General features: G+C 34.9%; 2 protein-coding genes across 8 annotated transcripts; one reads left to right on the top strand and one right to left on the bottom strand.

The window, feature by feature from the left end:
- Positions 1–10,084: 10,084 nt before the first annotated feature.
- On the top strand, positions 10,085–15,130 carry LOC140891074 (galacturonokinase). 2 transcript variants are annotated; one of them, XM_073299335.1, is made up of 14 exons: positions 10,085–10,398; positions 11,147–11,260; positions 11,576–11,647; positions 11,963–12,006; positions 12,442–12,598; positions 13,023–13,088; positions 13,237–13,316; positions 13,458–13,557; positions 13,724–13,899; positions 14,129–14,169; positions 14,252–14,280; positions 14,402–14,471; positions 14,561–14,650; positions 14,770–15,130. In XM_073299335.1, the coding sequence occupies exons 1-14, from the start codon at positions 10,366–10,368 to the stop codon at positions 15,012–15,014; spliced, it is 1,317 nt and encodes a 438-aa protein (XP_073155436.1). In that variant the 5' UTR covers positions 10,085–10,365; the 3' UTR covers positions 15,015–15,130. The 2 variants fall into 2 exon arrangements, with proteins under 2 accessions (XP_073155436.1, XP_073155437.1); XM_073299336.1 differs by lacking the exons at positions 10,085–10,398; positions 11,963–12,006 and having other exon boundaries at positions 11,184–11,260.
- Positions 15,131–15,309: 179 nt separating this feature from the next.
- On the bottom strand, positions 15,310–22,808 carry LOC140888466 (SART-1 family protein DOT2). Of its 6 annotated transcripts, none has more exons than XM_073296152.1 (14): positions 22,594–22,808; positions 22,423–22,492; positions 21,242–22,124; positions 20,550–20,691; positions 20,186–20,240; positions 19,841–19,954; positions 19,626–19,722; positions 19,477–19,543; positions 19,336–19,395; positions 18,635–19,241; positions 17,697–18,055; positions 16,373–16,593; positions 15,846–15,930; positions 15,310–15,644 (listed from the first exon to the last, which is right to left on the bottom strand). In XM_073296152.1, the coding sequence occupies exons 3-14, from the start codon at positions 22,081–22,083 to the stop codon at positions 15,570–15,572; spliced, it is 2,724 nt and encodes a 907-aa protein (XP_073152253.1). In that variant the 5' UTR covers positions 22,084–22,124; positions 22,423–22,492; positions 22,594–22,808; the 3' UTR covers positions 15,310–15,569. The 6 variants fall into 6 exon arrangements, with proteins under 6 accessions (XP_073152253.1, XP_073152252.1, XP_073152254.1 ...); XM_073296151.1 differs by having other exon boundaries at positions 22,423–22,476; XM_073296153.1 differs by having other exon boundaries at positions 21,242–22,102; positions 22,423–22,476.
- Positions 22,809–25,879: the final 3,071 nt, after the last annotated feature.

Raw genomic sequence — 25,879 nt, 5'->3', positions numbered from 1 at the left:
TTTCATCATAGTCAATTCCTTGTCTTTGAGTATAACCTTTCGCCACCAATCGCGCCTTGTAGGTCAATACCTTACCATCAGGCCCAAGCTTTCTCTTGTAGATCCATTTACACCCTATTGGAACAATTCCATCGGGAGGATCTACTAAAGACCAAACTTGGTTTGTATGCATCGAATCTATTTTCGACTGCATAGCTTCAAGCCATAAATTTGAATCCGCATCAGAAATTGCTTCCTTGAAGTTTCTTGGATCACATCCAACATCGGGTTCATCTTGATCCCCTTCAAGAAGAAGACCATATCGAATAGGAGGTCTAGAAGTCCTCTCGGATCTTCTAGGTACAGGCGTGTCCAGCAATGGTTCCTGAGGTGTAGGATCGTTATTTTGTATTTTGGGTTCTTCTCGAATTTCTTCGAGTTCCATCATCTCGTCTTTCTTATCCAATAAGAACTCCTTCTCCAAGAAGGTGGCATTCCTCGAAACAAACACCTTTGTTTCAGCAGGATAATAGAAATAATATCCGATTGAATTCTTCGGATACCCTACAAAATAACATAAGCTGGATCGACTATCCAACTTATCTCCCACTGTCCGCTTCACGTAAGCAGGACATCCCCAAATCCTCAAGTACGAATACTTAGGAGCTTTGCCATTCCATAACTCGTATGGTGTTTTGTCCACTGCTTTAGTGTGGACGTTGTTCAACAACAATACCGCCGTTTCAAGCGCATAGCCCCAAAACGAAAGTGGAAGCTCAGTGAAGCTCATCATGGACCGAACCATGTCCAACAAAGTTCGATTACGACGCTCCGATACACCATTAAGCTGTGGTGTCATAGGAGGAGTCCACTGAGAGAGAATCCCATTCTCTTTTAGATAGTCCAAAAACTCGGTACTCAAGTATTCTCCACCTCGATCCGATCGAAGTGCTTTAATACTTTTACCTAGCTTGTTTTCTACTTCAGCCTTGAATTCTTTGAACTTTTCAAATGCTTCAGACTTATATTTCATTAAATATAAATACCCATACCTTGAATAATCATCAGTAAAGGTAATGAAGTAGGTGTGGCCATATTGAGTCCCAACTCTAAATGGACCACAAACATCTGTATGGATCAAATCCAACAGATTTTGACTACGCTCAGGTTTCCCCTTAAAAGGAGATTTAGTCATTTTTCCTTTTAGGCAGGATTCACAAGTAGGTAGAGAGTTAATATCAGACATATCAAACATGCCCTCTCCCACTAGCTTGTTCATCCTCCTTGAGGAAATATGACCTAGCCTAGCGTGCCAAAGGTTTGCCGGGTTTTGGCTATCGATTTTCCTTTTGTTTGTTGTTGCCGGTTTATCAACATAATTTATTGGAACGTCTTTTAGTTTTAAGTTGTATAGATCGTTTTCAAGTTGTCCATTTCCAATCAAACATTCATTCTTATAAATATTGCAAATCTCATTCACAAAATTGCAAGAATAACCATCTCTATCAAGCATAGAAACAGAAATAATGTTTTTAATCAAATCCGAAACAAATAAAACATCTCTTAAAAGTAACTTAAAACCGTTCTACAAAATTAAATAAACATCTCCCACGGCTTTTGCTTCAACTCTGGAACCTTTTCCGAGCCTCAGCTGGGTCTCACCCATCCTAAGCCTGCGACTTCTTGTCATCACCTGCAAATCATTGCAAATGTGAGATCCACATCCGGTATCCAATACCCAAGAAGTAGTATTAAGTGAAACATTTATTTCAATATAGAACATACCCTTTGCAGTTCGCAACTGCTCTAGATATTCCTTGCAGTTACGCTTCCAATGACCGGGCTTCTTGCAGTAATGGCAAACATCCTTGGATTTTTCCATGTTTGAAGCCTTTGTCTTGTACTTCTTCTCGGGTTCGATTTTCTTGGGTGGGGCAGAACGTTTCTTACCCTTTGTACTTGGCCCCTTCTTAGCAGAAGAAGAGGAGCCCACCAAGAAAGCCGGTTTATCCTTCTTTAATGTGGATTCATATGTCACAAGCATATTGACCATCTCTTCAAGGGAGGCCTCTATCTTGTTCATATTGAAATTTACCACAAATCCGTCAAACGAAGAAGGAAGAGACAGAAGTAGTAAGTCCACGTTGAGTTCATGCTCCAATACCAAATCAAGGGTTACCAACTTCTGTATGAGCCAAATCACTCGTACCCCATGATCACGGACCGAAGTCCCTTCACGCATGCAACACGTCATTAGCTCCTTTACAGTAGCGAACCTTTCAGCCCTCGATTGAGCCCCAAAAAGTTCCTTGAGTTGAACGTGAATGTCAGCAGCATTCACGGTGTCCTCAAATCGCCTCTGGAGTTCATCAGACATCGAGGCTTGCATATAGCATTTGGTCTTGATATCATGGTCCCACCATGTATCAAGCTTGGCTAACTCCTCCGGACTTACGTCAGCTGGTGCTTCCTTCGGAGGAGATTTTTCTAACACGTAGAGCATCTTCTCCGAAGTCAAGACAATCTTCAACTTACGGAACCATTCCGTATAGTTTGCGCCAGTCAACTTATTTTGTTCGAGGATCGAGAAAAGTGGATTACGCGAATTCATCTTATGAAATACTGAAAAGAAACAGACAAATATCAGTGATTGTTTAAGCAATTTACTAAGACATAAAATAGGCGAAATTTATTTTATGAATCTCACTCCCACTATTTTAACGATTTCACTACCCTCTAGTGAAAACGGGAAACTGTTTTCCTTAGTGAGAACATGGAGTCCAATTGACAAACTTATGGTCCCGAATAATATCAGCCAACCATAATTTTCAAAAGGTAGAGCCCAATTGCTTCCAAAGCAACCTCCACGTTTTTACCTCATGTCCAATAAGGGCCCAATAATATGACGTCGTTTATTGTGACATGTCAAGATGACCCATCAATATTAAGTTGTGATGGACGGTCGCCATGTGGATCCCCCAATAATATGAGCCGATCCCATGGGAGTTCCACCCAACTTACAACATGTGTCGATCCAATGTACAGCTTTCCGACGAACGGGCCCCCCCAATAATATGAGCTGGACCGTATCCGCGGGTAGCATCTCATACATTGATCGTTGATGGAAGGTAGGAACATTTAAACAAATTTAAATTTCTTTTATTTATCTTGATATCAATTTTAAATCATATTTAAAATGAGGGATTTTTAATTATAAAAATTTGTCTCATCATTTTTTAAAAATTTTGTATGCTTGCCGGATTCACAAATTTATGTCTAAAACATGCATACAACTATAATATCACATATTATATAGGATGATCGATTCCATTTCTAATCGACCCGTGGTTGCCAATCACGAGTCTTAGTCCAATCCTAGGTAATATGCAGTATGCAATGCAATCCTATTACATTTGCTTCCAATTTACATTTCTTCTGTCTTTATTGTCTGCTGGGCCCACCTCTATCTTCAAATCTTGATCTCCCACTAAATCTAATGTATTTACAATAAATAACAATGACAAGTAGGGGATACATTTTTAAGGGGTGGGAACGGGCCATAAACCAAGCCCACTTTTATTACATATGACATTCATATTTGGGCCATAAACCAGGCCCATTAATAAAACCAACAACAATAAAAACAAATGTAAATTCCTAACATACACCTACAAAATTGGTCATGGCAATCGATCATCCTTATCCAATAACATTTAATTCAAAATTAATTTATTGGATAACATGCAATGGCAATTTAAATTTAAAAGGATAAAATCATATTTCATACATAAAATCTTATTTTACATACAAAATCATATTTTATCTTTTTATCAAATAAAATCATATTTTATCTATAAAATCCAATTTTATACATAAAATCATATTTTACTCAATATATCCATAAGATCATATCTTATCATCAATTGTACCAAAAATAATTAATTTCAAAATTCAATTAAAGGATAAAATATTAAAAATTTCCAAAAAATTCAAATTTATCCAAAAATCAATTTTAAAATTTTCGGACTCGAACAATTCGATCCGACGCCTCGTGGACCAATCAAAACAATTTTCGATCGGACCAAAAATAGAATTTTAACATATTAAAATTTAATTTAAAAAATTAAAAATAATTTTTCCCGCGGGCCGCCCGGGACATTCCCGGGCCGGGCAGCCCGGCTTCCCCTAGGGCAGCGATCACATCGCTGCCCATGGGCAGCGCCGAGCGCTGCCCTGCGCAGCGCCCAGCGCTGTGCGCTGCCCTGGGCAACGCCGTGCGCCGCCCTGTGCAGCGCCCAGCGCCGCACAGGGCAGCGACGATCGCTGCCCCTGCCCCGGGCAGCGATCCAATCGCTGCCCGGGTTTTTGCCCGAAAAAAAATATTTTTATTTTAAAATATTTATTTTGTTTCAAAAACCGAGGCCTAAAAAAAAAAATTTTGTACAATCGATTAATTTAATCGCTTGATCTGAGCAACCTGGCTCTGATACCACTGTCGGAGAACGCGGCGATCAGATCAATTAGGATTGATACCCGGTGCAGCGGAAGTTTAAAATTTTTGTATGGAACGATTCCATAATAGGTATCAACCTTACGATTAAATTGTGTGTGTAAAAATTAAATAACAATTATAAAATTTTTATCTTTAATCTCGAATCGAGATTTTGGACACCAACAGATTTCTCTGCTCTTATTGTATATCCCTGGAACTGATGGACGAACTGTTCTTCAATCAGGTCCACGAACGGATATTTAATCCCTCTGATAGATTGCACTAGAAAATCTATCAGAAGTTTTCTACGAAGAGATTAACGAATTTGATCCGTTAAACCAGACTGTAATTCAAAATCACAGGCTGGATTTTTCTCAAGCAGAGGGAGAGGGGGCGGCGGCCACAGTAAAATAAATTAGGGTTTTCGAAAATTATTTTATGACCTGTTGTGTGTAATTTCTGTACTGCAATAACTTATTTATAATGTAGGCCACTAACAGCTTAGGGCCCATTAGTCATAAGTTCAAGCCCGACAAGCAAAGCCCGCATGTTCAGAAATTTATAAAATTCATCGTGACTCCGATTGATAAACTTATTTCACCAATGTGCACAGAAACCATTTCTGCATCTTTTAAAGTCAAGATAAATTTTTCTGAATCCGAATTCAGTGGTTTCCAAAAATGGCCATCCCTATGTCATTTTAGGAAATCTTACTCCTCTACTCTTAAATAAGAAGTCCAACTTTTTCGTTCATTAAATTTAACTCTTTAAATTTAACTATCTCAACGGGGATTAAAAATCCATTACACTGTGTGACCCTCAATGGTTCAGGGATACAGCTAGCCGTGGGCTCACAACTCCTTGTGACTCGGAACAACAATTTCCGACTTGCCCATCGAATCATGGTATGAGCGCCTAGCAACATCGCCCCATGATTCCCTAGGTATCACTGATAGTGCCTACAAGAACCAGTAGATTTTGGTTAGCGTACAGTACGGTCCCTTCATCCATATATCCCGATCGAATCAACAACCATTGGTATATCGAGAGTCGCTCGAGATTCGATAACTATGCAATGCATCTTGAAGATCAAATAGTGACATCGCATGTGCTACTAAGAAACCATTTCTTAAATCACATCATGTACTCTGGCCAGAGATTCGTCACACTAATATCTCCTCAGATCGCATAGGATATCCACACTCGCAAGTATGTGGTGAATCCTTGACAACAAAGCATCGACTCCTATATGTGTTGTAACTGTACCCAATCCCGACACCTGATGACCCCAATAGAGTCGGTAAACGAGTCAAAGCACAGTACTAGCATATAGAGTCTCAATTATGTCTCAAGTAGTAAGGACTAATGGTGTACAACCAAAACCGCGGACTTTATCCACTCGATAAGTGATAACCACTTGGAAAGTCCGGATAGGGTAGTTCGATCATTCATCATATGAATATCCATTTGCATGCTTCGAACATCTCCATGTTCCTTACCAATGAAACGTGGTACTCCGCATCGCAAATGCTAGTCTCAAACTCGAGCGATCCTTATCCTTATTATCGGACGGCTCAATCGACTAGGAACAGTTTAGAATATACAGTGACTATAAGATGTGTTTCATGATAGACATCCCCATGTTCTACCACATCTTACATACACTATAGTATATTCAAGGTCTTTATCAAAACAACAATAGTATATCACAATATAACAATATGAAGAAAGATAAAGTCATTGCCATTAATAAAAGTGTAAATTATATTAAACAAAAGATTGTTTATACAAAGAGTCATCAAAGCCCTTAGCCACAAGTTGGCTCACCGGGCACCCACTCTTTTATCTACATCATGCTCTTCAAAATCTCTTAAAATCAATGCAATATACACTTGACGGGTCTAGAAATTAGAGTTGGAGGAGGCTTGTACTTAATTAATGTAATAAATTGAATATGATATATTAATATTTAATATGGAGATGGACACAAAATTAAGGGAAATATATACGAGAAAATAACTTTGGTCAAACTTATTTTTTGAAACTAACCCTCCTAAGTGCTTGAAACACTTCAAATATGCTTAGGATGATTAGGTTTTTTTAAAAGAAAATAACCAAATACGCTTGAAACACTTCAAATATGCTTAGGATGATTAGGTTTTTTTAAAAGAAAATAACCAAGATCATTTTTCAAAATTTTTTTACTTATTAATTAAATTAATATGCAACTCTAACAATGTATCAACAGGTTTCACTTAGATGGAAAATTTTCATTTTTAAAACTATTTTTTAATATATCTTAAATGTACGTACTTTAAAAAATAAATTTTATTAAATAAAAGATTTGATAAATAGATTATCGTACTTCTTGTTCTTCTATTAATTTGCTAGATGTTCATATTATATTTGTGAAATACATACAAATTAATATATGCCCAAGAGCAAGAACCATTACTCACTCATAAAAGGATTAAATTTTATTGGTGAACACTCGGCATTATAAATTAAAAATATATACTCAGAGTGTGGCATAAGGCTCACGAGGGCTATATATAGAAAAATTAATTTAAAAATGATATAAATAAATAAAACAATAATTAATGGATCTATCATATCATATTTATATAAATGGCCGTAATATATATGTTCAAATTAGATATCATTATATGTTTGTTAAAAAACAATTGGGCTGGGTATAAATCCACCATATAGGGGTGTTCATCAATCGGTTCGGTTCGGTTTTCTTTCGTTTTTTTCAGTTTTTGGTTTTAGAAATATATAATCCGATATCTGAACCGTTTTCCTTCGGTACGGTTTAGTTTTATACTAAATCGGTTTGGTTATTTTGGTCAGTTATTTTGGTTTTGATATAATTATTTTAATTAATATTTTAAATATAATATGCGATCTTTTAAATGATTTTTTTGTATTTTGTAAAACCTTTAATTCAAAATCTAAATGATTGAAATAAACAACAATCAACTAAAAACTATTAAAAATGATTCTTTATTCACTAGATATCATCTCATAAAATATATAATATAAAAAATTATATAAATAAAATTAATAATTTAATAAAATTTCGGTTTTTTCGGTCCATTCGGTTTTGAAATATATAATCCGAAACCGAACCAAATAAATTTCGGTTTTAACATTTATATCCGAATTTTAAATTTCGGTTTTCGATACAATTTGGTGTTTGGTTTTTCAAGTTTGGATTACGATTTTTCGGTTTTATCCAAAGTTTGAACACCCCTTATCCTTAGCAAAAAGAAACAATGGGCTGGACTACAGCCCAGGATATGCCAAGTGTAAATTCATCTCTGAATATACATTACATACACATCACCATGCAGGTTTTTCATATCAAATTACATATATTATTGAATGGTTGTTTCAAAATCTTTTAAAACTTGTCTGATCGTCGTAGGTTGCGATTAAATGGTACCTCGATAGCGATTGAGCCTTGCACGAACGAGATTGAGGGAAGTTTTTCTTACTTGGTGCAGATTTTTGAAAGACAATGGGAGAGGGAAGGTGTAAGCGACGGCCAAGAGAGAAAGATTTTGACGCCTACTCAATTTGTAATTAATGGGCTTGAAATTCGGCCCATTAGACATAAATATTGACTTTTAAAACTTTCTCTTATCAAATTTTAAAATAAAAATGTACCAAAATTAAACTTAAAATAAATATAAATATATTTGCTTAAATCTCGTTCGTAGGCTAGTCTCATATCTCTCAGTTCAAAATTATCCCAAATCTGAAAACATTGAACAACTTGCAACATCAAACCAAAATTATCCCAAATCTGAAAACATTGAACAACTTGCAACATCAAAGCATTAGGCACATTCATATCAAAAATATTAAATCTCATAAATAAATACACAAAACCATTAAAATTATTTAAAAACTTTTGTGAGTGAACTACTAGACTACTAGACCTTACAATACTTCTTATCAAGAAAAGACATCGACAACTGTGCTTTTGTATTTATGAAGATACGATCGAATGTTAAATAATATAATGCAAATGACACTATAAAAAGATAATGCAACAGATAGATAAACTACAAAAACACACCAGCTATCTTCTATCTTGTTATCTATCTCGTATAAGCTTGCACTCTCATATACACTTTGAGCACTCAAGAAATTCACATCATTTTCTACTCAAATCAAACTTCACATTCAAATAATATATCGGATTCTCAAGGATCAACCAAGGTTATCAAACTACTCGACCACTTCATCCAGAAAGCCTTCGAAGAGTGTGTGATAATTTGAATCTAATGAATCAAGCATTTTTTTATTTATTTATGGTGTTTGTTTGATAAGGCTTATTGTCTTATATTTGTAGTGAGTTTAGGAGTTTTGATTTAGGCATCAGATAAGTCTTAAAGTTGAATCGGATTGTTAGAAAGTGTTGTAAAACCAAAATCTTCTAGTGTATTTTTTTTTAAGTGGAAGAAGGGAAGACATATATACATTTTGCTTTCGAACATCCATAACCATTGTATTATTTATCTTTCTGTATTATTTTATCTTGTTGCTTCATCTAGAGTTGAGTATAAAGATTCATCGAAAACTATAGCATCGTTTTCAGCACTATGTGTTGTTCGATCGTTTTCAGGTGTTGAGAAACTTGATCTTGTTTGGCTTAGACAAACTCGACTAGGGCTGAGCATTCGGTTAATTCGGTCAAAAACCAAACTGAATTAACCAAAACCGAATTGTTGTTAGGCTAACCAAACCGAATTTATCTAAAATTGATTTAACCGAACCGAATTAATCGATTTTTTCATAAAATAAATTAAAAATACAAATTTTTATAAAATTAATGATTGAAATATGATATTTTTATTATATTAAAACACATTAAGCTTAAAAAAATTAAAATAAAAAAATTAAGTGCAATATTAAATATAAACTCATTAAAAATATTTTATAAATTATATGTAAAGCCTAATAAAAAAAACCAAAATTTAATTATTTATAATTCGGTTAATCGAATCAACCGATTTTTTTTTGAAAAAAACCGAAAACCGAACCGAATTAACCGATTTAACCGAAATTTCATAACACTAAAACCGAATTTGAATTCGGAAATTCGGTTCGGTTAATTCGATTTAATAAAAGTATTACTCGCCCCTAAACTCAACCGACCGCATTATTTAACAGTTTTTTAGATAATATTTGAAAAAATATGTATTTATCCTTTTTTCACACAACCGACTCAAACCCAAGAACTCCAACCCGAATCCAATATTTATAGGCTCGATTTGTGTCGGTGCAAGTATTTTTTATGAATATTAGCAACGGTTCACACGCATTTGCGTGTATAAAATAATAATTATAATGTATATGAATTTTGATGTTTAACAGGTTAGGTTAGTTTGGAAAAAAAAAAGAATTGAAATTGGTAAATAATGTTATTGGAGACGTGGAGATGATAAGTAAAAAACACATAGAAAACAAAAAAAGTGAAAAGAAAGATATTTTAAGTATAATGAAAATAGATCATGACACCAAAATTAGTTATTCGGCCTACAATTAATAAACAGTAATAGATAAACGTTCGTAAAACATAACTCAAGAATTAGTCTTCTGTAAATGGATCCAAATGGATGTGCAAATCCAACTAAATTCAAATTTCACTTTCGGGGTGATCTTCTGTTATCCTTAATTGGATCCAAAGCAATGTCCAAATCCAACCAAATCCAAAATTTGTCGATTGACTGCAGTGCCCATTCAACCGACCTTGTCGCAGTTCATCTTACCATCCGTCGTTTTAATTACTCTTCATTTTTGGGAAAATAAACGTGTAGTGGAGAGAACCCAGTTCAAGAAAAAGCCTTTGGATTGGAATTTCTAGATCCTGTTTCAGGAAAATGGGCGAAGTGTCGTGGCCTTCTGAATCAGAGGTGAGTTTCTTTTGATCTTGATTTGGCTGGTTTTATACTGGGTTGTGGGCATTTGCAGTATGCGATGTATATTGAGCTTTTATCTTATGGTATAGGATTTTCTTCAGTTCATTATTTTTTTTTGCAACTTGATTGTTTAGAGCGCTTGAAGATAGTTATTTGACGATTGATTTCATGATTCACGTAGATCAAAGTATGATGCATTTGGAATCAAAAGAAATGAACCTTGTTCTGCCTTTTGTTCTGTGACTGTTCGGTACTGACGTGTGGTTTTTGTGGTGAATTTTCATGAAATCTGAGAGATTTGGGAAAGTAAACGATTATCTTTAAAAGTTTAGTGGGCTTGAAGTTAAAGCATGGAATTTATATGACATTGAAATCTAAAAAACTTTAAACTTGTTTAGTAGTGTTGTTTGTGCATCTTCACTTGCGGTGAACTTGTTTTTAAGTGAGAGCGTATCTATTCCAGTTTCCAATGAATCTATTTTTCGACTGGAATGAAAACATATACCATACAGAAGACAGAAGAAGGATTTACCAGATCCGACGAGACATCACCAATCCAAGTTGAAAATTTTAAATGAATTTATATTTTCGGGTTCGATCATTTCTAAAATCAGTAGTACTAAATATTTGGTACCTTTCCTGTCGATTTTTTGTGACACTGATTCAAAGTAAATATGTTTAGTTTTCTACATTGCAACCGGTTACATAGTTGTAGCCTGTTACCAATTTGTTATTGTTGCAGTTAAATTTTATTAAGACAAAGGTTGCTGATATGTCTGGTAGAGATGCCAGAGAGGTCAGAGTTGTTGTATCCCCTTATAGGATTTGTCCTCTAGGTGCTCATATTGACCACCAGGTTAGTGTTTTTATTCTACTCTAACTTATGGGTTAACATCCATGCTTCATCTTTGCGTTAATAAACAATGACTATATATGATGTCTTTCTAGCCAAATTTTAGCTGTAAAGCTGCATATATTATTTTGGGCATCATTAACGGTTGTCTTGTACTCAGAATGACTTGACATAGAAAAATTTCCGAACTCTAATATTTCTTTATAACATATTTCTTTTTGTCAACATGTATTCTTTTGTTATTCAGGGATCTGATCTGACTGCCTTTTTTTGTTATTGGCTCTCAAATTATTACTCAAAAATGGTGTATCATCGCAGGGCGGGACTGTTTCAGCTATGACAATTAATAAGGGTATACTTCTAGGATTTGTTCCATCCAATGATTCTCAGGTATTTTCTTTCATAGCTGTGGGCACTGGGAAGGCTATCAGCTCCATTTATATCACTTACTATTTTGAAAAAATATTGATACCTTAAGAATGATGTAGAATGTATATGGTTTCCTAAAATTTAAAAGAAAATTATGTATATTTAGTTACCATTATGCCTCTATTATTTAATAAATAAATCATTTATATTTATATGTTCGAACTTTATACGTCAGTATTGTTGGTTGAACGAGTATGTTTCAGATATTTCACCGGCATGAACATGATTTCCTCGGTACACTGCCTGATGACAGATTAAGAAAATGTCTTTTTGTAGGTTGTGATACAATCAGGACAGTTCAAAGGCGAAGTTAGGTTCTGGTAATGATCAACACATATGATTTGATGCTAATAGTACTTGAAAAGGAAAATTTTCCAGCTCATTGTGCATAATTCACCACGACATCTAATGTTATATAACTTTCGTTTATGATGTCAATCATCTTTTCTTGAACCTATTCCTATGTTCATGCACGCATTCCGAAATATATGCCCTTTACATCTAAAAGAGCCTATTATTGTTCAAATTCAGCTACCTAGTCAAGAAACCTCTCACAACTGGAAAGCACTTAATAAGTGGTACTAAAGCACATGATAATGATTGGAATATGTAGTTCCACAAACCTTTTCTTCCCTACTCTCTTCTGTTGAGTTGAAATTATAGTGATTGAAGTCTGTTTCTCTATTGTTATCTTTAATTTAAATCAATTATATTATATTACAAAACATGGTACATCTCACACTATTGATTCCCAGCGTAGATGAAATGCAGCTGCCAAAGAATGCTATCAAATTAAATAATTCAGGCCAACAAAATGGTCCTGGTCCTGGTCCTGGGGAGGAATGTAACTGGGGAAATTATGCTAGAGGAGCACTTTATGCTTTACAGAAGAGTGGCAACCATGTTAAATGGGTATATATTTTTTCCCTTTATTCACACACATTTGATTCAGGATTTCGAAATATAGATTAATTTTACTGAACGATGGAAAGATCTTGGTGCACTAGAGATGAGCACGATGTGATTTTCAAACTGTAAGTAATTTTTCTGTGAGTTAATCCACTCCTTTTGATTTGGTTTGCTTTATTTGGTAATCACTTTTTTCAACGAATAGTCAGAGTTGTAGTGAACCATATTATGTCATTGTTGGGCTGATGAACGAGTTGAAATTGTCTATATTCTATGGCTTATTTATTTAACTGAACAGCCTCGGTTCTTCTGTATTTTAAAGAGCTCATCATTTATTTGTGTAACACATCGATGCGTTATTTCAGGATGTTTGTATAGCTGTATTGTTATCTCTCAGTACAGGACTATCTCTGTTATGATTTTACAGGGTATTATTGGATTTATTTATGGTGCTGAGGGGCTAGACAGTTCAGGCCTTAGTTCTTCTGCAGCTGTAAGCATGCTTCTCTTTGCTGGCCGACCTCCTAAATGATTGATTTAGCTTACCTAACTAGTTTGTTGACTTATTTGTTGTCGTGACTGAGTTGCAAGGCTTTGGTTAAAACTAATATAGTATCTCTGTTGGATTACGTGCTTTACAGGTTGGTGTGGCATATCTGCTGGCTTTTGAAAGTTCAAATAACCTTACAGTTGACCCAGAAGAAAATATTGAATATGATAGGTATGGCTGTTTGATGTAGAAATTGTAACTTTCCTGCCTTTATTAAGCCAGTGAGGATTATGGATATGGTGGTAATCCTTCCAGAAAATAGAGGAAACAACTATTTTTGTTTCTCAATTTAAATAATTTTCATGCATGCAGGCTGATTGAAAATGAATATCTAGGATTGAAAAATGGCATACTCGATCAGTCAGCCATACTGCTTTCAAGCTATGGATGTTTAACTTGTATGAACTGCAAGGTGATAATTTCAACTCAGACTGCAGTTTATTGTTGGTTGATTATATTTACATTTTCTGATTTTCATTGTCCCATCATTAGTTGCATGCTCTGTTCTCTGCAACTAGTGATAACACAAACTTTTAGGTGTATAGAAACTTTCTTCTAATTCCTGTTTTCTTGTGCAGACCAAAGAACACAAACTCGTACGGGCTCCAGAAATGAATAGTCGATGTAAAATTGGGATGAACAAGAAACTCAAGATTTTGCTGGCATTTTCAGGCTTAAAGCAGGCATTGACAACTAATCCTGGATACAATCGACGAGTGGCAGAATGTCAAGAAGCTGCAAGAATTCTCCTTCAGTAAGATCCTTCATCTCTGTAATAGATTGGACTTTTGCTTGGTTTACCATTCTATCTTCTGATAACCATGGCCTTGTGCAATTGTAAAATCATGACAAATATAGGCCTTTTCAACTCAATCGTACTCAGCAACAATCATGAACAATTCAATTTTCTTCACATAATGGCTGATTCGTAACCATGCAATTTCACGTTAGTTTTCTTTCTGATGCATTTGTTACAACTTCAGGGCTTCAGGAAATCAAGGAGTAGAGCCTCGATTATCAAACGGTACACAGACTAAACTTTGTCATTTCAAGTACACTATATGACATATTCCATGATACGTGATGATCTGATCATTTTTGTTCAGTTGAGTCAGAAGTTTATGAACAACACAAGGTACTTGGTTTTATTGCACTGTTATAGACATTTTATTTTGATTCTCATTTATATTCGTGGCTTTCATACTTCTAGAGACATGTAATTGTGTTTAAAGCTAATCTTCTCAACTTGCTACCAGTGCAAATTGGATCCCATTCTTGCTAAAAGAGCAGAACACTATTTCTCAGAGAACAATCGAGTTTTAAATGGTACTATTCTCCCTTGTCAACAATTTTCCTACTCTTCACCAGCTACTGGTCTCAAATTTTGATGGGATTTGCGGATATAATAATTCAAGGGTTTGACTCTTGGGCTTCTGGGAATCTTGAGGAATTTGGAAAACTAATCTCTGCATCCGGTTTGAGTTCTATACAGAACTACGAATGTGGTATGATTGCCTTGTTTATACATTTTGTTTCCTGTTTGCCTTTCATTATTGTACCCCGTTTTCTAATCCTTGGGAGAAAGCATGTAAAATAGTTCACTTTTCCTTGAAATTCGTTATAGGTAGCGGACCGCTTATTCAGTTATACGAGATTCTGGCGAAGGCCCCAGGAGTGTATGGAGCTCGATTTAGTGGAGCAGGATTTCGGGGCTGCTGCATTGCATTTGTGGACGCTAATCGTGCCTTGGAAGCGGCATCATTTGTTGAGAAAGAGTATACGATTCTTCAGCCAAAGCTGGCTAGCCAGATCAACGAAGGCAAGGTTGTCTTGATATGTGATGCTGGTGATTGCGCTCGTGTAATTTGAAAGACCATCATTTGTCTGCTTGCAATTGTTTTTTCATTCTTTAAACAAAATTATCTGGTAAAACATAAATACTTCATAAAACGCAGTAAATTTGTTTGATCAGTATAAAGAGCATATTTCCAGACTATGCATACCAAGTAGGCCCTGAACAAGTATCCAGAGTGTAGGAATGTGGTTTTAAATAAATAATTTAAAATAAGTTTAAGATGCCAATATTAGTGCAAAAAATGTGAAATATAGTATTATCGTTAAAAATTCAAAATTTTCATTCTTTAAAAAGAAACAAACCCAAGGATCCAGCCCAAGTAACTCTCAATTTCTCGACCAATAGTATGGATAGATATATTACCATTCAAAATGGAATGTATAGACAAAGTATATAAATCAACCAACTCTAATAAAAGTAATTACTTCCGAAAATTAATGTCACAAAATCTATGATGCCATATGGAGAATAGGTGACTTCAAAGTTGATCTCTAGCACGCGAAATAGTACAATTATTTTGCACAATTCAAAGGCGGGGTATGATGGGAGACGGCAACCTCTCGTGTTGCTCAAGGTTTAGGCTTCTTTTGGGCAGCTGCATCTCCTGGCTCAGACTTGCGTTTGATATTTAAAAAGTGCTCAACCTGGAATGAAAAAAATCATAAGATGCTACGGAAACAAGGTCATAAGGGCAGTACAATGTAGTTGTTTGAGAGAGGAAACAAATCGAGAGAATGAGAGTCTGGAGGATCTTCCAACATAAGTGGTAACACGAACACCACCACGCAAAGGAAAAGTGAAACTAAAGACCGAAAACAGAAACTCGTAATCTTAACAACACAGACCTTCCTATTACCAAGCATGGGGGTTAAGCCTCCAGCAAGGTCCTTCTCCACTGTTGCAAAGCCACTTCCGGGATCAATTGTTTGACTGAAGAGGAGATGATTGAAATAATAAGAATAACAGTAAAAGCATGGCTCCAAACAGAGGAAAGAATAATATAACGGCAAAGGCAGTTTTTGCATATAAATGAGCAGAATTATACACAAGCAAAAAGCATCACATTTGGAGATTTACTTTGCTGTCCAAATCATTATTGTAAATTTTAATAAAATAGCACCAGATATTGTAAAATGCACACATAATGCCAGAATTTGCAATCAATTTTTTTACTCATTGGGTGCAGTGCTCGTAAGAAGGCAATCCACTAAAATTGGAAACACTATATCATGCAACTAACATTTGTGTACTGTTTCCAGTACTGGAAACAGGAATTTGGCTGGGATTCTGATGCTTGAGTAACTCAACACAATGTTCTGGCAAAAAATAATCTTACACATGATTTTATTGTCAGTAAAAAAGAGGATCATACCCTGGTTTGACATGCCCACTCAATACAAGATACGGTGTTTGCAGTTTAGCTTGAGCTTCCCTCATTCTCTCCACTGAAAGAGATGGAGTATCCGCATTTTTCATTTGCTTTACTTTTAATTCCTCTTGGTATTGCCGCATACGCTTTTCTTGCTTCATTTTTCCAGGACCCTTCCCATGGAACTTATGTGAAAGAAGCCGAAAAGATTCTTTTGGTGTCAACTGCAGCAGATGGAAAGGCATCCATTAGAGCTAGAAGTTGGCATTCTCATGCTTTTTAAATTTAATACCACTTGAATGCTCCAACACTATAGTCTATAGATAAACTTCGGGGTAAGAAATCATAAATATTTACATAATCTCATAAAATGAAATAGCAATGGGTCAATATCAGATTAAATTAAAATGAATAAAAACTTCTGTATTCATTTCAGGAGATTCCACATTAAGAACTCATCAAGTTAAAAAGACTTCGACAAGAAAATGAATGTGGAAAACCATAGCCACATCACCAACAACATTTCATGACATTATTCTTTCAAAAGAAGAAATAACATCCAAATCAACCAATGCTGCTATATCAAAAACTCTAAAAATAAAAGAAACAACAATAAATACGATAAGATTAAAATTCCTTCAGGGACTGTTTAGCAAAACTTTGTCGTGTCATACATCAAGCATGAACTCAAATCTTGATTTTATCCATCTGATAAAAGTTTTGCTAACAGCTAGGTGGTCCTATCATAATCTTCTTCTCTTATTGTGTTCCAAAAGAATTAACGGATGGTTGTTATTCAGTAACAAGGCAAAACATGTTTTGTTCATTAGTTTTAAGTCAATGGCAAAAACAGATTGAAGCATTTTTAACAATTTTAATTTTAATTTTAATTTTAATTTTAATAATTTTGAATGATTCAACTAATCCCAGTTGCCATTCTTAAATATGGGTTCTCAAAAGACATGTTCAACAGAGTTCAAATATCTTACTCCTACAGTTCTTATTCGTATGTCCGGCAACATCTCTCTAAGGCCGAACAAACTAAGGCAGCATAATTTCTTCCTCATTAAATGATAAATCATACACAATAACCAAACCATCTCTATAATTAGCTAAATAACAGATTTTCAGAAATATCTACCGATGAATAATTTGTTCTATCAACTGAAAAGTCTCATGAGTAGTATATTAATGATCTGCATGACGAATTCATGTGGGTAAATGACAAGTAACTATAACACCAAAATTGAATAAAATAACCATTAACAGATAATATAAATATTAAATATACTGAAAGTTAATTACTTATCTATAAAAGATCACTCACAATTCGTCCATACTCATCAGTCCTCTCGATGAGTATTTCCTTAGCTCCATCATTATCATAGATGCCAACGAGTTTGCTTTTTTTCTTGTCCATGTTTCGACCACCCCATTCAATAGTTTCTTTGAGTGTTCCTCGATCTTTCAAAAGTTTGAGAGCCCCAGCTAAACCCTTCCCAACAGCAGATTCATGAATTGTTTCATCTGGAACAAGCACTTCTTTCTCCTTAGCTAGCATCTCGACCTCTGCAGTTTCTTTCACCTCTGCCCAGTCAACATCTGCATCCTTCATTTCATGATCAGAGGTATCTGGTACTGCATCTTCCTCCATGAAAAAATCTTCGCGGTCAGGCTTTTGAGCATCTGAAGAGTACACAGTATCAGACATACAGGACTTAATAATAAACCATGCCTGATTGTTTGAAAGGAGAAGACAAATTAATATCACAACCATAAAAATTTATACCACTAAACAACATAGAATTGGATTTACCAAAGAGAGAGCTGTGGCAGATGCAAGCATAACCGAATTCCATAGACATAGATAGGGGAGAAATACACATGAATAAACTGAGATACACATAGAATTTAATCCTATGATGACGGTGTGACCACTGCAAGCAATGTGAAACCATCATACCGACCCCAAACCAACCAGAACTGTCTTAAGTATCCAAGAAAAAAGGATTTACGGGGAAAAAAGAGGCTGCCAGCAGTAGAGGTCATACATAGTCTGCGTTCTTTTAGTTGAAATATTTTAAGATCTACAAGGTTTAGTGGAACAATACGCATAAGGTTGTAGAACCATTTAATTACTGCTCAGCCCAGTATCATCCCCTATCTTCTCACTTCCCAGAAATACTGAACTACATTTCTAGCGTAGGGAAAGAAAAAACAAATGGAACAAGAGATGTAGTGGCTTGATGAATAATAATTGCATACCTTCATCAATCTGCAGACCCCAGACAAATTCTTCTATTTCTGTTAAGACAACCTTCTCCTCTTGTTGATCTCCAGACACATGATTGTCAGGCGGGGAATCATTAGTGGAAGTAGCAAGAAGGGTTATAACCTGTAGAGCAGATTTTTTTTCTTCATCTTGTTCTTTCAAGGCTATTTTTCTTGCCCTCTCCAATGATTTTAGGAGTTCATCATCATCATCACCGTATACAAAACTATCATCTTCTGCCTGTATGGAATTGATTTGCTCCCGTCGAAGTGCTTTAGAAGCCTCATCTGCTTTAGCATATGCTGATTGGTAAGCATTTTTTCTTTTTTCTGCCTCGATCCTCTCTTGTTCCTCCCTAAGATTTTGTATTCTCCCATCACTTCTTGAACCAAGATCTCCAGCACCTAATCCAGAGGATATAGCCTCTGCTTCAAGGGCATCTATATCCAGCTTCACCTTCTTCCTCAGGGACTTCTTTTTCTTTGGCTTTTTAAATTTTATAATTTCTTCTTCAGTATAATAATCTGTCGACGTTTTCCCAATTGAATTGAGATTTTCGCTTAGATTGCTAGTAGGAACCCCCTGAATTCTTTTTCGAAGCTGTCATTAAATTATAAAGTTAGCCAACACCCAACATTTGGTTTCAATGCAGAAATTTAATTTAGTTAGTGCAAACATCAACTTAACAACTTACCTCTTCCAATTTTCTTTCAGCTTCACCAGTGAAACGTCCACTTGAATCAAGAGTTATCCCCTGTCACCAGATAAAGAACTAAAACTGAGCACAATTACAACTGTAAGTAAAAAAAAGATATAATGATAAAAATGAATTAACCTCTTCTGTGACAGGATCATCATATTGCGGAAGCATTTTCTTCGGGCCACCAGATTCATCGTCGAACCTAATTTAATAATGAGCAAAGAGAAAGTTAGGCATCTAGACCTCACATAAAGTAATTGAGATTAACAGTTGATTAAACCTACTTCTCATCATAAACACCGGTTTTCTTCTTCCCGGCCCTATAAGCTTCATCCCTTCGTTTTTGTTCACCAATCTCCACATTTTCAAGCGTATCAACCTCTGGTATATACAACGTAACATCACCTTAAGATATCTGAGCCGAAAAAAATACCCAAATGGTAAAAAAGGAAAAAATAAAGCACAAGGATAGAAATGGAAGGAGAAACCAATGGTTCACCTTGATTGATGTCGCTATCCACAAGTATGTTCTGATCTTTGAGCGTCAAGACAACTGCCCCACCTTCAAGTACTTTATCGAGACCATGAAGAATCTTGACCCCACCTAAATCTTCTGCCAAAAACATTACATGTCTTGGTAAAGCTCTACTTAAACAACCAAGGAATTCAGCACAGAGTCCAGTATCCAAAATTTTACAATTCAAGAATCAAAATGTCCATTTCTTTCTCCACATGACAATTTCAAATCACTCGTGAAATTTCAGATTAAATAACGTTCTCACATTGTCACCAGGCACCAAAATGAACATGTAAAGAAAAGAGAGTCATGAATTATAACACGTACCAGATGTGTGCTGCATTATTTTTTCATCGTCGCTTTCTTCATCATTCATATTGTCCTGTTACAAACAAAGAAATGTGTGGTCAAAGATTTCCATTCCAAGGAGCGTACTTAAATCTCTACAACACACCGAATTTTTCATCAAATACCCGTTGTCATAATACAGTTATTGTCATGAGAAAACAGAATGCAATAAAATAAAACTACAGCACAGTTAACGTGAAAAAATTATTTCCACATAATTACTTTATATATTAATTAAATATACAAAAATTATATTTCATATTAAAATCTAATATATGTGAATGCCATTCGTTATTAGTCCATTATAAAGTACGACACACTATAAAAGTTTCAGACAATCTACCTGCTCTTCAAATACTTTAGAAAGCTGCAATGCTCTTTCTTTTTCAGAAATCCTTTTCTGTTCGATTTTTCGGCTCCTAATCACCCATGATGAAACCTCAGAATCACCTTCTGATGACTTGTTCAATCTTTCTGCTTTCATTCTATCAAGCAAAAAACAAATTTAGGTTTATTGGTTAGCAACTGATGCCGCAAGTTTAAAAGAAAACAAGCAGTTATGATCTATTCATGGTGAACCATGCATAATACAAGTGATCCTTGCACATTAAAAACTAAGAATGGAAGCTAACTATACCTATTCTAAAGGAGAAATTAATCGAATCTAACATTGCAGTTAAACATCACCCAATAAACTTATTTCATAGTCTCACCAGTACATGTCTTCCTATAGAACATTCGTTCACATTGCCACATCTGTACTGATAAATTAAGAATTTAAAAGCTACCCAAAAGCACCACTTTAACTTATAAAAGATTATTATATATGTGATCATCATCGATTAAATCAGAAATTTTTTTGTAATCTTGAATTAACAAACAAAATTGTTCTTAAAATATGTAATTATTCTTTTGTAACAAAAAGCACACAAGCGAAGTGCCAAAACTGCCATGAAAGTAATTTTCCTATTAGTAGGCAAGGAAAAGGAACACCCTCATGAATCTTAGAAATAAGCAGTAAAAAAAGTAACTTACAATGAAATGCGTTCCTTCAAGTTTGAAGATTCAAGAGGTACTGCAGCAACGAGCTCAGCATCAGCATTCTGTTGGTGCTGGAGAATTTTGGAGTCATTCTCATCATCAGGGTTATTAACCTCCGTAGTAGGTTGATGATCTTGAACATGATTAACAATATCTTCCTCCACACCTTGGCTCCTTTCACGACCCCCATCCTTTTGTCTACGATCACTCCTACCTCTTTCTCTTACCCTATCCTTCTCTTGAGCTGTCTGCTTTTCTTTTTCTCTATTTTTCTCCTTCCCTTTGTCTCTCTCATCTGCCTCTTTAAACCTATCTCTGCCATTATCCTTTTCCCTCTCCCTGTCTTTTTGTTTTTCCCGCTCTTTATCTTTTGCTCTATCCCTTTCCTTTTCCCTGTCTTTATCCTTGTCTCTAATCTTCTCATGTCCCCTCTCTGTATCACCTCCTCTATCACCATCCCTCTCCAAATCATTCTCCCTCCTCCGCTCTAGCTTCTTTTCCTTTCCTCGATCCCCTCGTTCTTTATCTCTCTCTTTTTCTCTGCGCTTTTCGCGATCAACATCTTTCTCCATTACTCTATCTCGAACCTCAACTTTTACTCGCTCATCTCTGTCCTTCCTTCTAATCTTACTGGATGCTGAATCTTTATCCTCTTTCTCTCTTTCCTTCGAGCTCTTACTTTTGTAATCTTTCTCCTCCCTATGACCATGGTTCTTATTATTATCTTTGCTTCGTTGTTTACCCAAATCTGGGTTTTCCTCAGGCACATTTCCTTCTTGATCATCATAGTCTCCGGTCCACCTCTCCCTTGTCGGAGTGTCATCTTCAACCCTCATCTCAGCACTACTCTGACACCTAGATTCAGCCAAATATACACCTGTTTTTAAAAAGTTCAAAAATGACCACGTAAAACACGGATTCATAAGAAATTCTAACGTAAGATAAAACATAAAAAAAAGTCTCATTCTCAATCCATTATCCCCCAAATTTTGCTTGAGACAGAAATTAAAAAATTGGCAGCTGCAATTCATGTAAATACAAACAGACATGAACACAGACACACAAAAACAAAGATAACCAATATGCCACTAATCAAAGCCAATAAAGTAGGGTTTTCGGTCAATTTCTGCGAAGAAATAACTAAGATAATAAGGTGATAAAATTTTGGTAGGCACCTTCGAAACAAAGAAGATTGTGCAGCGAGGGAGGCAACCCAAAGGAGAGAAGCACTACAAGAAAACAGGGCTTGTTACCCAAAGACCATACTTTGTATATCATATGAAGAAAGATATAAACACAAAAAATCATAGAACAGAAATAACCGCTTTTTACTTGGAAAGTATTACCTTAACGTGAGGAATCACAGCAATGGGTTTAATCGCAAGAACTCGGCTGCTATGAATCGTAGAAATCGTTCCCTCCCTTCTCTGCGTCTTCCGATTAAATCTTCTGATCTAGAAATCTTTTTAGGGTTGGGCGAAGAGGGCGAAGCAACTTCCTGCTAGAAAACGGATTTGAAAGATTGGAAAGAATTTGGGGGCTGGGACGAGAGGCGCGAGTTAGTTGATAGGAAGAGAGACTGGACATGGCAATTCGGTCGGGTCTAAACTCGAACCCGCATTGAACCGATTCGGCGAAGCAGGTTTAGACTCGGCCAAGTGGGTACATATGCGAATTCGGGGTGGGTCCAAAATATATATATTAAATATTAAATATAAATATAAAATATATATGTATATATATTAATAATTATATTATTTATATTATATAATCAATATTTTATTTTTAATTTGAGTTTATAATATTTTTGGATTTAAATAATTTTAATATATTATAACATTTTTAATATGAAAATATATTATTATGATTTTTATTTTGTTATTAATTATTAATTAAATAAAAAAAATGATATATTTTAAATTGTTGGAATATTTTTTTGTTCTAAATATTATTAATATAAATTTAAAAAATAAATTTAATGATGATTTGTTAATTTTTTAACTTATTTAATTTTTTATTTAATAAAATTTAAATTATATTTAATTTGGCTGGTTCAACGGGTCTAACCCGTATTGGACCAATCGGATCCAACCCGAATTGGACCCGTCGGGTCCACGGAGCAGGGCGGGGCGGGTCCACGGGTTGGCGGGGCGGGTCTAAAAATAATACAATCAGTTTGATCTATTTTAACCAATTTATTTACGATGTTTAACTCTATTGTTAGAACTTGTAATTATATATATATATATATATATATATAAAGAAATTTCTTCTATAGACACACATATCAATCTCATGTATCACTACGCGTTAATTATTTTTATAATGCTTAATTTTGAATGCAATATTTTAAATTAAGATCTCAAACACAATCAAACACGTGAAAATCACAATGTAGATACAAATTAATTAGTACACACAAAAAGATAAATAAAACACAGGTTTATGTTATATATTTAACACAATAAATGAAAAGGTAAGAGAACATTTTTCCATAGAAACACATATATATCTCATATATCACTACGCGTTATTTATTTTTATAATGCTTAATTTTGAATGTACTATTTAAAATTAAGATCTAAAACACAAATTTGACACAATAATTTAAAGACAAAACACCTCATTATATGACGCGGTGTCAAATTTTATTTTATAAAACCGCATCGATCACACCGCTTGTTTATTTATTATTTTATATTTTATAATTTTTAATTAAATTTATATCTATTTAGTTTATCCGAATTTGATATTGTGAGCACCCATGATGTGCACTTTTGTGTGCACCGCTGACGTGGCAACCTCTACATCTAATAGGTGAATGCCACATTTGTAGGTGCACACATAAGTGCACATGATAGGTGCTCACCATATCAAAACTCTAGTTTGTCATGCAATATTTATATTTATTAATTACTAAATATATAAATAAGATATTGCTAATTTACTAATTATATCATTTTTTTAAAAAACATAATACTATCAGTTTGGTCTATTTTAACTCAATTTATTTATGATCTTTAATTAACTCAATTGTTAGCCATTATATTATATATATAATCATATTAAGCAATTTTTTTCATAGACACACATATAAATTTCATGTTTCACTATGTGTTAATTATTTTTATCATGATTAATTTTGAATGCATTATCTAAAATTAAGATCTGAAACAAAAATTTGGCATAATAATTTAAAGACATACAAATCACAATGTGAATACAATTAATTAGTTAACACACAGAAAGATAAATAAAACACCGATTAAGTTATTTATTTAACACAATAAATGAAAAAGGTAAGAGGACACATTTAACACAATTACAAATGTATACACAAAAAATGTACATTAAATATAAGGACACAATTATAAGAGGATAACACAAATTTAACACAATTACATATATAAGGGAAATGGACAGAATTACAACACATATTTAATTTATTTATTTAACACAATAAATGAAGAAGATAAGAGGACAATACAAACTTAACACAATTAATACAATATGGATATAAGGAAAAAATGTACATTACACAATTCAACTACTCCTTTTTAATAGAATATTAGAGTGTGTTTCTTGCTAGTGCAGTAGCAGCACGTTCTCTTCTTAAAAAATTTTCTTTATCTTATATCCAGCCTTATCCAACTCATCCTGCTCCCCCTTTTTGACAACACTAGCCTTGACTCATATGATAAACTCAAACAGATGCTTAAAAATGCAGATAACTCGATAGTCAAGATTTCAAAGATATGTGGATGGATATGCCATTTTGACATTTAGGTCTTGCACCATTGTGTCAAGATATTGAAGAGTGGATACTTGATGTAACGACCCACTGTATCAAAACGGGTCTTTTCAGCGTGCTTTTGTCCTCACTCACACGCACCCTGAGAAACTTCCCAGGGGGTCACCCATCCTATAATTTCCCCAAGTCAAGCACACTTAACTTTGGAGTTCTTATGTGATGAGCTTCCGAAAAGAAGATGCACCTTCTTGATATGAGCAGTACATATGAAATCTTTTAAGCCCTCCTCAACTATGTAGTCCCATACCTACACAGTCTCAGAATCCCCTCTCATTCCGGCACGGGATCGGTTCATTCATGTCTCCCTCCGCCTAGAAGCCTACCAAAAGCCGCTCATTGTCCGTGCAACCTCTTGGCACCGGCGATCACTCCCTGTCTCCTCAGCCCCGGGCGTCACACTTGATCTGTTGTGGAGGAGGCCATTTTCGTTGAGCTAATATAGGGAATCAACGTAGATCAAATGAAATATTTTCAGCTGTAGAGACATATCGGCAAACTCCTTATTCATTTTGAAGACATCCTGGATCAATATTTCTTTGAACAAGGTGAAAGCAGATTTAGCAATAGCTTGCTCAAAAAAAAAATTCTTGGCTATGTCATATATCTTAGAGCAATTGTGTTTAACATTATCAAGTTCGAATTCTAATGAAAATGAAGGCTCAATGGGAGGATATTTTGCTTTAATTTTGATGGGCTGTCGTCGAGCCACCAAACATAAATTCCTATTAAAGTAAGTGTAATGATGAGCGAGGTCGAATCCACAGGAAACGAGGATTTATTTCTTTCAATCTTACCAAACTCTGATTCAAGGGGTTCCAATA

The sequence above is a fragment of the Henckelia pumila genome, chromosome 3 (assembly GCF_033568475.1).
Source record: "Henckelia pumila isolate YLH828 chromosome 3, ASM3356847v2, whole genome shotgun sequence".
Classification (NCBI taxonomy): Eukaryota; Viridiplantae; Streptophyta; class Magnoliopsida; order Lamiales; family Gesneriaceae; genus Henckelia; species Henckelia pumila.
The sequence above is the reverse complement of the archived record's forward strand: the minus strand, read 5'-3'. Positions and strand labels throughout refer to the sequence as shown.

Coding starts and splice junctions, on each gene's coding strand:
- LOC140891074 (XM_073299335.1), top strand. CDS start 10,366: ATGGGCGAAGTGTCGTGGCCTTCTGAATCAGAG. Junction 13,089..13,236: donor GCCTTAGTTCTTCTGCAGCT/GTAAGCATGCTT, acceptor CGTGCTTTACAG/GTTGGTGTGGCATATCTGCT. Junction 14,170..14,251: donor AGAGCCTCGATTATCAAACG/GTACACAGACTA, acceptor ATTTTTGTTCAG/TTGAGTCAGAAGTTTATGAA.
- LOC140888466 (XM_073296152.1), bottom strand. CDS start 22,083: ATGAGGGTTGAAGATGACACTCCGACAAGGGAGAGGTGGACCGGAGAC. Junction 20,241..20,549: donor CTAAAGTATTTGAAGAGCAG/GTAGATTGTCTG, acceptor TGTTTGTAACAG/GACAATATGAATGATGAAGA. Junction 19,723..19,840: donor GGATAGCGACATCAATCAAG/GTGAACCATTGG, acceptor TGTATATACCAG/AGGTTGATACGCTTGAAAAT.